At 38.2% G+C, this 14,419-nt stretch overlaps 1 protein-coding gene across 1 annotated transcript; it reads right to left on the bottom strand.

Annotated features, from left to right (window-relative positions):
* Window positions 1–3,797: 3,797 nt before the first annotated feature.
* Window positions 3,798–13,032, bottom strand: LOC139975354 (uncharacterized). The gene is made up of 2 exons (XM_071983282.1): window positions 10,186–13,032; window positions 3,798–5,434 (listed from the first exon to the last, which is right to left on the bottom strand). Exon 1 carries the CDS (start codon window positions 11,469–11,471, stop codon window positions 10,200–10,202), a length of 1,272 nt encoding a protein of 423 aa, XP_071839383.1. The 5' UTR covers window positions 11,472–13,032; the 3' UTR covers window positions 3,798–5,434; window positions 10,186–10,199.
* Between the last annotated feature and the right edge of the window lie 1,387 nt (window positions 13,033–14,419).

Raw genomic sequence — 14,419 nt, 5'->3', positions numbered from 1 at the left:
GTTTCAATTCCTGCTACTCCTTGTCACTTTCGGTGATCATGCACTGAAGAAGAGCTAGTTTTGCTCGAAAGCTCTGCAAAAACCAAACATTGGCTGTTTTACTTCCAATCACTTACCTAATTCAATTATTGTATCTCACTCGAGATCCAGCCTTTCTCTAAATGCAGCATAGTTGTTTAACAGTTTTTCCGTTATTCCTATATATATATATATATATATATATATATATATATATATATATATATATATATATATATATATATATATATATATATATATATATATATATATATATATATATATATATATATATATATATTGCAAAAAACCCATCCTAACAGAACGTCCGATCTCATTTGTGTTTCTCTTTCTTGTGAGATTACCTATATACCCGTATAACCATGTACAACTATGCCATATATTTCCCGTTCATTGATCCTTATTTTGAATGAGTGCCCTATATATATATGAACGCACCACAGAAATCGTCATTATATAGATACCTGGTTATATACATCTTCAAGATTTCATTTATGGTAATCGTGCTTTTCTTGGGGTCATTGCTAGCGTATCCCTCCTCTAACATCTGTTACCCACCTGGTTGTGATAACTGTTTTAATTTCTTTCTTTTTGTGTATGTTCATTTCCCTCTTGCGAAGGCAGAAACCTTGCAAGAATTGAACTTAACAACAACAGATGTATCATTAGGAAAAGACATACAGTTGGTTTTATGGAAAAAAATTAATGCAACCTGTTCTTGCGATGGTCTCCAGCGGTGCTCTTCCTGCCTAAAGAGCGTCTGTCAGTACCATGGCGACGTAGGGGGGCTTCTCAAATCGACGACGGACGTTGGACCAGATCATAGTGGAGAATTGCCACTGGTAGGTACCACTTTACTAACGTGTTCGACTGCTTAACATACACATCGCATTCCGAGTCTCAGCAATATGAATGACCCTTCCCCTTACCCTCCCCTTACCATTCCCCTCCACCTCCCTTTCCCCTTCCCCTTCCCCGTCGGAGAACAAGAATTTTTCAATTGGTTGTGTATTGCGACACCGATTTTGAATATACGTCCTGATCCCGTTCCAAGTATACATCAACCAACTCTGTCTCAATCACCCTTCCTCATTCTTCGTTCGCTTTGTGTACCAAAGGTTATTTTTTGCCTCAGCTGGTTAGGCCGCCGAGCGTTGTTAGGTCAGTAGGTTGGTTTCAGGGTGTGTCGACCGGTCAGAATCGCCGCATCATGGCTGGTAAGGCCGTGCGTTTGTTTTAGGTCAGGGAGTTGTTTTGAAACTATTTGGTTAGGTCATGTTGACGGATGTTTAGATGTAACAATCACAATGGGCTAAATATATACTTCGTTTATTACTTACCTTCTTATGGTATACACAAACGGTTGCCCATATATTCTCAGAATGATGACCAGAAAGCTCTCTTAAGAGACCAACCCCCCACCCCCCTTTGAGGTTGACATTAGGCACAAAATTAAATGTTAATATCCAATACATTATTAGCACTGACTGCATGTTATTAGTTCAAGTTGTAGTTTTACACTAATTTTTATTTGTTTGTGAAAAGACCCTCTAAATGTCTGAGGCTCACCAATTAAAGTGGCTGGACCACTTAGTCTAGAACAAAGATCATTAGCTCAGTTCAACAGATGCTTCACAACATTGAATAGGAAAACAAGGGTTTTAAATGGCTTCAAATAACGTGTAGAATAAATGCGTTTACTAACCTGTCAAGGGACAAGCTGCGTTGAATGCCATATTACGGTGCTATATTGTTAACAGCACTGAAGTTTCAAAAACACGCTTTTGGTTGGGTTATTAGAATATTTGAAACAATGGATTAACATGAACTTTTAGGTCTGTACCGAGGAGTCGATGATATTCTCAAATGAGCATTCAAGACATTAGCATACTTTTTAAGCTGATCATTTACAAAACCGGAACAGCTAGAGAAAACATTTGTCTTAGAAATTTCAGCTATAAAAGTGAACGGCAGCAGAACAGCTAACAATTAATAGTTGCAAAAAGTCTTTCTATTTGGTAAGTTCCAGACGAAAGCCCCAACAAAGTATATAAAAAAGAAGGAAAAAAACAAAACAAACAAGGAACGAATAAGGAACTTAGCTTGATTATTGCTTGGTCACATTTTGGGAATATTTGTTCTATGTCGCAATCACCTGTTCAGTGAAATTTTCCAAATCAAAGCAGTGTGTTTACTTTATCTACTCATAACGTTGCCAAAGCAAACTAACACACCGTTGAGTCAGCACCGTACGGTTCAAAGAGCATATTACAATGGAACAGCATAGTATAATTATATTTATATATTGGAACTTACAAAATCACTGCATGCTATATATTTTCAAGTGCTAAGGAGATGTGCAGGGGGGCTGCAAACAAAGTGTGCGACGTTCGTGCCAGAACGTGCCATTCGTATGACGTAAACAAGCGCCGAACAAGTTCGAACTTGACTGATTACTGGCTTACAGAGTCACGTGACGGCAGATAGCCAATAAGCATGTGTACTCCGTACGGAAACGTTAGGGTGCCACTTACAATGTTCGCCTATAGTTCGGCTGTATCTTCCGTTGTTCCGTTAGGTTGTGTAATTCTGACCAGAGCTATGAAAATATTTGCACATATATAACTATGTACGCCTAAGTCTATGACTGTATAAGAACTGAGCTATATTTGGAACCAGGTAGGCCTATTAAAAAAACAGTTTAACATACTGCCTTGTAAACTTTCTCGTTTTTCCAGTGAGGCGAACGATTTGATATCATCTCTCGTGCATTGTTGACTTTTTACCGTTTATTTACTAATCTTAGTATCCCCTGATGCTTGCTACCACCCCGCGCTTCCCCTTCCCCTTCGGATTCTAGATCCGTCACTGGAACCCCTCCCAGCGTCCTATTGTAACTGAGACATCTATGTACATGCAATGTTGAAGTATCACAAATATTTAAAGAGTTACCGACGTGCGTACCTTATACTCCATATATAGAGCGTTCTCAAAATTTAATGGTAATTTGTTTCTTCCTTATTTGGAAATCTGTTTTACCTCTTGCCTAATTTCTATGTTCATGTTAAATTTTACGGAAACTGATTACTTGTTCTCGTAGCCCGAAGAGCAATCACCTGTTTTTGTACTGATGGGGGTGGGGATTAAGATGTCATATCGTCCAGGGGATGGTTCTACCTCTTTGGAGAAAACAATGTGCCTAAGAGCAACACGGTATATAAGTTGCAATACTGAAACAATGACGGGCGGGGTGGGGGAGGAATGGCTTTCTTGATTTTATTCTAGGTGCAGTTGGGGTGGGGCTTAAGCTTTCCCGGAAGTAAACATGGTTGCTTTGCTGCTATAGATACTTACTTTCTGACCGTCAAGTGTATATGAAAACCACCAGATTGTGCAACACTGTCATATTATATGAAGAGGCTATAATTTCCAAAGTTCGTACTGGTGCCAAGTAATGCATGTATAGACATGTTTTGATATTTGTTGTACAAGTTACTGCTTGTTTGAAATATCAATCAAGTAACTGGTGGAGCGTGGTACAAAGTTATGATGGAACTTCCCACAAGGAACAATAATAAATCAGTGCAGACTATAGCCTACCGTGTGTTTAACCACACCTACATCTGTTTTTACGTACACCTACCTATACTTTATTGTATTGTTTCACAGCGCATGCGTGTTACGGTGTCTTTGCATATTACTCGACGAGAGTACATGAAAGAAAGTGACGTCATTTACTTTTATATCACCTCTCATATTAACTCTGTGAACCCGAAATCGGCGGTGGGGTGGGAGGGGGGGGGGGGGAGTTGGGATGGGTTAGTAAAGAGGGGGAAGCGATATGTCTTCCCAAAATTTTTCAGAGTATGATTCACACGCAAGAATAATGCAGTCATTATGTGGCACTTTCAACTTCACCTCTGAATATTGGTCTCTCACTCAGCCTCCCAAGGCTCAGCCTGTTGCCAGTACAGATGAACGTTCAAGTGCAGATTAATATTAGTCTATTGTAGCCTTGTAAAGTGGTCATGATTATATTAAAGACAGCCCACGATAGTTTCAGGATGTCACTAACTCGTGGCTGAACTTGAAAGGAGATTTTAACCCAACCATCATTATTTGCTTATACCGGGATATCTGCCATGAACTACTTCCCCAAACAACTCAGAAATATCATAATCGATTTGTAAGATATGACATATTAAATGTTACTTCACCCTAGTATTAGGTTGGAGACTTGATATAAATCCAATATGACGAATTCATTGAGTCGCATGGGCTTCTATTGTTTCTCTTAATCTATTACAATGTTTTGCATCTTTTTTTTTGTCTGTAATGGAGATGGGTTACGCAATCTCTGAATAATTTAAACATTAAACCACTTATAACATGATATAATGATGGCAATACTTTCAGTGTTAACATTCTATACCTATGAAAATGTGAAAATGAGAAAACAGAAAGAAAGAAGAAGATTTTCAGATCCGCAGGGGCGTATCCAGGATTTTCCACTAGGGGGGGGGGGGCGTCAGGCATGAATGATCGCCGTCCTGGGGGATGGGTCTAAGGGGAGGGGTGGACAATTTTTGCTTTCGAAGAAGGGCTGAAATGCAAAATGGTGCCATATGTGATCCATTTTTCGACCTTAATAATAAGCAACATTTCCAGTAAATATGGACACAAAATGCACAATTTAGTATGGCTGGCATGTCACTTAGTGTTTATAGTGATAATACAAATACAATTACCATCTATGTTTCTAAACCTATTATGCCGCCGAACTTCGCCAGAACCTTTTTTCGGCAAACAAAAAATAAAGCATACGGGAGGGGGGGGGGGGTTGAGCGATCACCGACATCTCACATAAAGGTCGTCATCAATTTTTTTTTTTTTTGCTAAACTTTTTTTTTTTGGTCACGGCCAATAGGGGGGCGCGCGCCTGTTGCGCCCCCCCCCCTGGATACGCCCCTGGATCCGAGTGGCATTATGATGACATCAACGATTACAAAATGATCTGAGCTGCCAAACGTGACTTTTAAAACTAGGGTATCTCTCAAAACGGAACGAGACATTTTTTATCATGTGTTTGGTTGGAATAGTTCGTCACATGTGACTCTCTCTTCTTTTATAGGCCTAAGATGACTGTTGGATTTTTGTCCCCTTCACAATTTCAATTACGGTGATTTGTTTTTCTCTAGCGCATTCAATTATTGGTCTCAATCCGCGTGTTACCAAACCGTCACAGGTAAGGCAAGCCAAAAGTATTCGAAACAACATCATATGATACCTGAGTCCAACATAGTGGTACCATGCAGGAAGAATGATCAACACAGTGACATCAGCAAATCTTGCAGTTTTGTGGAAAAGCTCATTATCCTTGTTGGTCACGATGTTTCTGTGAAAATAAAAATGTTGAGAACTTTCTGATTTGGAGCGAGTCAAAGGTTTGTAACCATCACGACCGCAGTTAGATTGTATGTATACGGTATATGAGCGAGTGTGTGTGTGTGTGGATGGGGGGGGGGGTTGGATGGGTGAGAGGAAGGGTTGAACAGGCCAGGCGATTATAAGGGACCTTTCAGAAAAACCTATTAAGAATAATAATATCAAAGACATATACCAAGAACAGTTGAAAAAAACCCCATCAATATCATATACATGATCACCTCACAATCATTTTAAACTGTAAACTGTGTTATTACTATATCGTGTATTACTGTACCGTATAGTATTGGTATTTCTGTACAGTAACACCATGTAAGCACCTCGCAGGTATTCAGAAAGCTATGGGAATGACGTGCTAAGGCATAGTGTCCCGTTCGAGCTGCACGTGAAAGCTGTCGTAGCGCATATATCGCGTACGCTATTTTATCATATCACCCATCTCTAATAAACTATTGGTTTTACCTCCATGGTTTTAATGACAAAATACGTGGGGTCCTTAAATATGTGTGTGTGTTTATGAGGGGAGGGGGGGGGGGGTCGGTTGACCCGCGCTGGATGCGTAAAAATTTATTTGGTTTCATACATGAAGAATAACTGTCTAATAATGGTGTTGATATTACGTGACTCATATATTTAGTTACAACGTCAATGTCAAAATTGCGTGGGATGGAAAAGAGGAAATTGAAATAGGCCGATCGGTTTTCTAGGAATTTAGTTTAAGTTATAGCCTTGTAAGGCTTGTTGTGATGGTACACAGGGAATGCACGTGTTACTATCATTTAAAGAATTTTCCTTTTTGTTACATTACATGTCAACTTGGAACGTTATTATCTCGACGATACACAGGAGTTGAAAGTAAAAAGTGTTATCAAGATCTTCCGCTTTCATCAGACAAAAGTACATTTTCACTGTCCTATCAACCAAAAGCAGGATTGTTGTCATTAATCAAAAGATTTGAACCGGACCTTTTTTGAACCTTACATATATCCCCCTCTCCCGGAAGGAAGTGTGGGGGTCTCACTTTCCAAGGAAATATATTGAGCCACAAATTAATGACACGGAGTATAGACGGCTTATGGTCGGATATTCTTATATGCTATCGATAGTAGTGGTAAACATATTTTAATGTATACTGGAAACATTTGGAAAATTTCCAGTCCAAATATTGTATGATCATTTCCTTTCACTTTTGTATGGTTAGGCCTAACTTATAAACAAACGCGTTTCGTAAACGACAAAAAACAGACGCGGAAATGGAGGAATAGATGGCGCTATGTTTATATTGATCTCAGAGCCGTATATAGAGACGGCTCTGATTGATCTCATTTATCTCTATGTACCACCAATCTGCCCTGTGCTAAGGAGTGCCCATATATATATATCCTACCAATTGATGGTGTTACGGTGAGCTGTTGGGACGGGCAAAATTTGATTCTTAATATATACTCTTTTTTTTTAATTGTGATCAGAAATGGGCCGCGGGTATCTTGTGACGTGGCTCTCGATACATTTTTAAAACTTGCTGAGAAATATATTTAGAAGATAAATGTTGAAATTCACTAGCAATATTGTAAACCGCAATTGAAAGCACATATTTTGGTTCGAGGGTTTTGAAATAGAGAAAACTCACACCTCCATGATACCATGGAGTTAGAAGATGATTATACAGAAACTGTACAGAACTTACATATACATAGGACGCTAGTTTTGGAAGTTGAATAGGTAAAGCGATTCATCGCTCCCATAAACAGGCGGATAAAATTACTATCTGACGATGGGCATCAAAACAAACATTTCACTCAATCTATGGGACCACACATGTTTAATTTTGTTTATACTTCTGATGGAATTCTAGTAATTTAATCATGACAATACTGTTAATAAGAGCATTACACTGAAACGGATACAGCTTGGACATTGCAGTAAACGAGCAAAACGAGTCTAACATAAAATTGATGGCGCTAGACACATTTGTATCCATAGGTTAACGATTTATCGGTGATTTTTTTTTTTCATTGTTCCATCTATGGGCCAATTTCTCATCATGACTTTTAACCGTATCACAGATGGAAGTTTTTGAATGACAGCACATAACTACATACATACATATACACATACACGCATACACATTCAAACATATTCTTCAATAAGCTATGTTTCCATATGTATGTATGTGTGCGTGTGTATGTGTGCGTTTGTTTTTCTATCTGACCGAGGACTTGAACAAAAGAATTCCAGGTCCTCAGTTGTGATTTCTAAAGAATCACCACGTCCTCGGAAGAATTCAATTCAATTCAGTTCAATTCAATTCAATTCATAAGACTTTATTTCAATCTCTTGTATATTAAAGTATGCAATTTTGGCAATAGACGTGGGTAAATGTACAAAAGAACAAGAGATTGAGGAGTGCCAACAATCTATTGTATGGGGTATTGTTAAGGTTAGGGTACGTGGTTTTGAACAATGGAAAATACAATGGGGTCCTCGGTTGGAATGTAATACAAACATGTGTATGTGTGTGTGTGCGTATGTGTGTGTATGTATGCATGTATTTATGTATGGGTGAATGCATATATGTCAGTATGTTCGACAATGCCGCTATTCTTAATTTGGCAATTATGGTTTCAGTGAGCTACAACAACAAAAAACTTATCACGCTTACTCACAAATCAATGAGAGGATATAAGAAGCAGCCAACTTTAAGCTCCTTTTAACAATGATCATTTAGGGTTTCATTCACCCGCGAAATGTTTTCAGCCGAGAGGAAGATTGTCCTTCGCAAATTTGTAGGGCAATGTATAAACCCTTTTCTGTGGTTCTTAGATCACAAGCCATTCTAACAGTATTTATGATTTTTTAGTGCCCTTCACATTATGCCATTTTCTATACGGTATAGTGTGTGTTGTGTATTACTTCTGTGTAATTATAATTGAGAATACAAATTGGAATTGAATTGTATTTCTGGAAAAGTTGAATATGGTCTCAAACTGACATTTGCCAGGGGCGTAGCCAGATTGTAGCACTGTAGGCCCGGGCCTACACTTTTATTTTTGGCCAAGTTATTTTAAAACACCCATAATTCAAATCCATAAGCTTGCTGGACGAGTTTAAGAGTCTAGACAGGAAAAACTATTGAAATGAACGTAGCAAGAATATGGCTAAATTAGGTGACCTATTCTTCTGTCATCTAGGCTGTCATTTCTATCGCGTGGTATTTCTGACCTATCTTTGTATCTACAAGTATCATAAGTTGAAAAGTAAGACTACTCTGTACGTGTACCTTGGTAATTTTAAATACATTATGTAGTATTGAATTACGTACTATTTTAACTTGTTTGTTTTGGGGTTTAAAAGTGATATTGAATGAGGTGTCTCAAGCAACAGGCCTGCAGGGAACCAGAATGAACACTCGGGAAAGGACGTTTCCGGTCATCTGGGGGTTTGTAAAACCAAAGAAATTCTTGTACGCTCCGCGCCAACCGATGGTGGCGCTCCGCTCAGATAGTCGTGCCTACAACTTTGAAAATCCTGGCTACGCCCCTGTTTGTGTTTAAAGGAGCTGATTGTATAATGGGTTATGATGAGCAGACGTACACTATAGGGGGAAAGGGGTTTGGTTGGAATGAAGTGAAGGGGCTTACAGTGGGGTGGGGTGGGTGGGACGGGGGAGTGGCAATCCGCCTGTATGAGTATATACTTATATTCATAGTTTCGATTTTGTAGTCACTCTCGACAACGATGGTTTACAAACGTGACCAAATAACATCAAGAACATGTATTGATTTCCCTTTAAAGCAACATTCCTTGTTTCGTTCAACATTAAGAGTCATTATGTAAGAGCCATAATACAGCATTGCACATATATCAACAAAAAACATATTCAAAGCTCCTTTAAAGCGACATTCACGGTATCCTTGAGTTTTAACATTCTTATTGTAAGAGGTATAGTACAGCATTGTCCATAAAACAAGAACAAATTCAAAGCTCCTTTAATTAAAGTAGTCGGGCAGCTGGCGTTTCTTTCATTCTTCGAGAAATGATGCTACCTACACATGCAACATTGGCCTTAACCATATATATATAAGCTATATCGAAATGATATCAATTAATTATCGTGAAGGTTCCTGTACCACAGATAAGAGTGGTATATATATATTATTTTACACCGTATATAACCCCGGTGTATTGTAGAAAACCGTACAGTCAGTGCACGAGCTTTCTTGTCTCGGGACAAAGTATTTACTTTTCTTGAAGATCATCCAAATGATATTGATATCTCTAATAGTAACCATAACAAATTAACACCAATTGGGAAAAATTTAGAAAATACTAAAGAACAATACCTCGAAAATAATCGATTCATTTATCCCATAAGATATCTAATTTTTGGCTTGATTCTTCAAGATTTCGGCAAAGAGGCGTTATTCTGATGTATAATTTGAAAAGTTAAATTTCCGCGGTGAAACACTGAAATTTGTTTACAGCTTAGAGAGAAAAACAAAAATAGAATTTTGGACATAAAATAGTCAAAATATTCAATTTACAACTCGGCTGGGCCACGGTAGCGTCTTCAAAGCTAACATTCTTCTGGTGAAGACCCACTCCAGTTCCTTCACCTTTTGATAGGTTCCTTACGCCACTGTACATATCATTAGGAACAATATTATTATTTTTTTAAATAGTATTTCATCAAAAACCAACCTTTTTTTTGGCATCTATTTTGAACACTTTCCACACCTCAAAGCATTTTGGCATTCTCTTCGAAATTTTTTGTCCAGCAAACTGTAAATGAAAGGATTTGTTGAACAGTTAATGAAGCCAATTGTGACTAAAATTCGACGAAAATCGAATATGGCTTGCTTCTCCGTGTGTGAGTCGATACTAGAATTCTCCGGGATACTGGTTGCGATCAGCATTGGGCAAATTGTTGCTACTGTTACAACAGTATTAAAAAATAACATCGTAGTTAGTCTTCTCTGAACGCGATCATTCACAGACCCCGTAGATGTTCCTCTCTCTGAGGATTTTGGTTGTCTTCCCTTTGATGATTGTGAAGCACCATTAGGGGTGCTGCCATTTGATTTGGCATTAAAAGTTACCGTCTTTGATGTTCTAATCAAGCCGTTACCATTTGAGTTTGTTCCTTCGCGATTTTCAAATAGTTCCGGATTCGAAGTCGGGGGTAGTGTAACAAGCTTGGCATCACCAATAGATTGAACCCTTTCTTCATCTACAGAGGGATTTATATGCGATGTGTCTGTTAACGATTTCTGCGGCTGTATTTCTTCACAGTTAGGATGAACGGAAGTGGTAACATGAGATATCATGTCCTTATCAATGTTTGAGTTCTCCTTATTACTTGTCGGCAAGGAATGAGATACTATCCAACCATCTTGTATTTTCTTTTGACGTCGAATAGCCAGCCACACTAATGTATAACAAACAGTTGTCAGGGTTACTGCAAAAATGAAAGTCAAAACAGATATCGCTTTCCTTACATATGCGAGGAGAGAATCGTTGGAGATCAGTCTACAAGTGTCGGTTCCATCGATTTCAATAACTGTTGAAAGAGCAAAAGACGGTACAGCTACCACCAGCGTTATCAGAGCACAGAATGCCGACAGAGCCAAGGACGTACGAACAGAGAGACGCCGCTTTATCGGATGACAGACTGCAAGGTAGCGATCAACGCTAACAGCAGCACTGCTAACCAAGGAGAGTGTTATACAGGAGGTGGAGACGAAGTAGCTGCTTTTACAAAGATATTGGTTAGGAAAACCTGCCTCGCGTCCTATGGCGAACCAAATTTGGAACGGAAGCGAACAACAAAGTATCAAATCAGATATAGCCATGAATGAGATGAATACGAATGTGCTAGATTTGCGAGCTTTACGCACGTAAACGAGGAGAGTTAGCACATTTCCTGGTACTCCGACGAGAAATATTATCGACAATATCGCGATAACTACTGACGTCGTTAAAGACATCTTGTTCTGTGTTCAGTTATGAAAATTTCGTTTGTACTAAATTGTATAATTTCTTTTAGAAAGCACGAAAAGGAAGCAGAAGAAGAAGAAGAAGAAGAAGAAGAAACGTAGAGAAAAGCATCACAACACAGATGACTCCAAGTAGAACTCCAAAAGTTGCAGGCAAAGCTGGTGACAGCCTTTTTTTTTTGCTTCCACGGCGCGGATATATCATGCAAACCACTCCTCGTATATTTATAGCGAAATGAACAACATGCAATCAAAAGATGATTATCGTACCTTAATAGTACATCTATCTCAAATGTAACGATCCATTAAATTTGTATCAACCTTATTCAAACTGTTCGCAAGTATAGTGGATTTTCCACCATAAAAGATTTATGCGGTAATTGTTCTCTGCAAACTGTTAATAAGGATAAATAACTGTGGATTTGCTTGCTTGATATAAATATAATCGAAGACAACAGATTGGTCGATCTGTTAATGACGCACAATCAGTATCCATGACAATGGTTTGAGTATATGCTAACGTTAGCTTATGTCGTTATGCAGTGTATAACATCAGTAAAGCAGATATTCTAAATATTTATAGTCTAGGCTAAGCCTAATTAAGATTAAAAACATATACTAATACTGGTTATGCTACCTCTTTTGTTGAAATATCCAGGTCTGTTTTATATGCTATTTAGTTTTATGGAGAAAGAGCCTTCATCTCTCCTGCACCTCATCTCTGGAACAATCTACCATTTTCAATTCGCAATGCACCCCCGGTTGACTGTTTTAAGCGTCTCTTCAAAACTCATTTATTCCAAAAATTTACAGTGATTTGACTTGCACTTTTGTGTAGTTGTTTAAGCGCTTTGAGGCCTTTGCATAAAGCGCTCTATAAATATTTGCTTATTATTATTACTCAAAAATCACTGAGAGGATAAGAAGCAGCAAACTTTAACCTTCTTTTAACCACTATCATTTTAGGGTTTCATTCGCCCGCGAAATGTTTTCAGCCGAGAGGAAGATTGTCCTTCGCAAATTTGTAGGGCAATGTATAAACCCTTTTCTGTTGTTCTTAGATCACAAGCCATTCTAACAGTATTTATGATTTTTTAGTGCCGTTTACATTATGCCATTTTCTATACGGTATAGTGTGTGTTGTGTATTACTTCTGTATAATTATAATTGAGAATACAAATTGGATAGAATTGTATTTCTGGAAAGTTGAATATGCATGTCTCAAACTGACATTTGTCAGGGGCGTAGTCAGTATGTAGCACTGTAGGCCCGGGCCTACACTTTTTTTGGCCAAGGTATTTTAAAACACCCATAATTCAAATCCATAAGCTTGCTGGACGAGTTTAAGAGTCTAGACAGGAAAAACTATTGAAATGAACGTAGCAAGAATATGGCTAAATTAGGTGACCTATTCTTCTGTCATCTAGGCTGTCATTTCTATCGCGTGGTATTTCTGACCTATCTTTGTATCTACAAGTATCATAAGTTGAAAAGTAAGACTACTCTGTACGTGTACCTTGGTAATTTGAAATACATTATGTAGTATTGAATTACGTACTATTTTATCTCGTTTGTTTTGGGGTTTAAAAGTGATATTGAATGAGGTGTCTCAAGCAACAGGCCTGCAGGGAACCAGAATGAACACTCGGGAAAGGACGTTTCCGGTCATCTGGGGGGTTTGTAAAACCAAAGAATTTCTTGTACGCTCCGCGACAACCGGGGCGCTCCGCTCAGATAGTCGTGCCTACAACTTTGAAAATCCTGGCTACGCCCCTGTTTGTGTTTAAAGGAGCTGATTGTATAATGGGTTATGATGAGCTGACGTACACTATAGGGGGAAAGGGGTTTGGTTGGAATGAAGTGAAGGGGCTTACAGTGGGGTGGGGTGGGTTCGGTGGGGTGGGTGGGACGGGGGAGTGGTAATCCGCCTGTATGAGTATACTTATATTCATAGTTTCGATTTTGTAGTCACTCTCGACAACGATGGTTTTCAAACGTGACCAAATAACATCAAGAACATGTATTGATTTCCCTTTAAAGCAACATTCCTTGTTTCTTTTAACATTAAGAGTCATTATGTAAGAGCCATGATACAGCATTGCACATATTTTAACAAAAACATTATTCAAAGTTCCTTTAAAGCAACATTCACGGTTTCCTTGAGTTTTAACATTCTTATTGTAAGAGGCATAGTACAGCATTGTCCATAAAACAAGAACAAATTCAAAGCTCCTTTAATTAAGTAGTCGGGCAGCTAGCGTTTCTTACATTCTTCGAGAAATGATGCTACTTGCACATGCAACATTGGCCTTAACCATATATGTATAAGCTATATCGAAATGATATCAATTAATTATCGTGAAGGTTCCTGTACCACAGATAAGAGTGGTATATATATTTTCATTTACACCGTATATAACCCCGGTGTATTGTAGAAAACCGTACAGTCAGTGCACGAGCTTTTCTTGTCTCGGAACAAAGTATTTACTATTCTTGAGGATCATCCAAATGATATTGATATCTCTAATAGTAACCATAAAAAAAAATAACATCAAGTGGGAAAAAGAAGAAAATATTAAAGAACAATACCTCGAAAATAATCGATTCATTTATCCCATAATATATCTAATTGTTGGCTTGATTCTTCAAGATTTCGACAAAGAGGCGTTATTCTGATGTATAATTTGAAAAGTTAAATTTCCGCGGTGAAACACTGAAATTTGTTTACAGCTTAGAGAGAAAACAAAAATAGAAATTTTGACATAAAATAGTCGAAATATTCAATTTCCAAATCGGCTGGGCTACGACAGCGTCTTCAAAGCTAACATTCTTCTGGTGAAGACCCACCCCAGTTCCTTCACCTTTTGATAGGTTCCTTATACGCCACTGTACATATCATTAGGAACAATTTTATTATCTTTTAAAATAATATTTCATGA

This window comes from Apostichopus japonicus, chromosome 1 (assembly GCF_037975245.1).
Source record: "Apostichopus japonicus isolate 1M-3 chromosome 1, ASM3797524v1, whole genome shotgun sequence".
Classification (NCBI taxonomy): Eukaryota; Metazoa; Echinodermata; class Holothuroidea; order Aspidochirotida; family Stichopodidae; genus Apostichopus; species Apostichopus japonicus.
Note: the sequence above shows the minus strand (reverse complement) of the source record. Positions and strands in the feature narration are given on the sequence as shown.

Bases quoted from the DNA above. Each gene is read 5' to 3' on its own strand.
- LOC139975354 (XM_071983282.1), bottom strand. From the start codon at position 11,471: ATGTCTTTAACGACGTCAGTAGTTATCGCGATATTGTCGATAATATTT.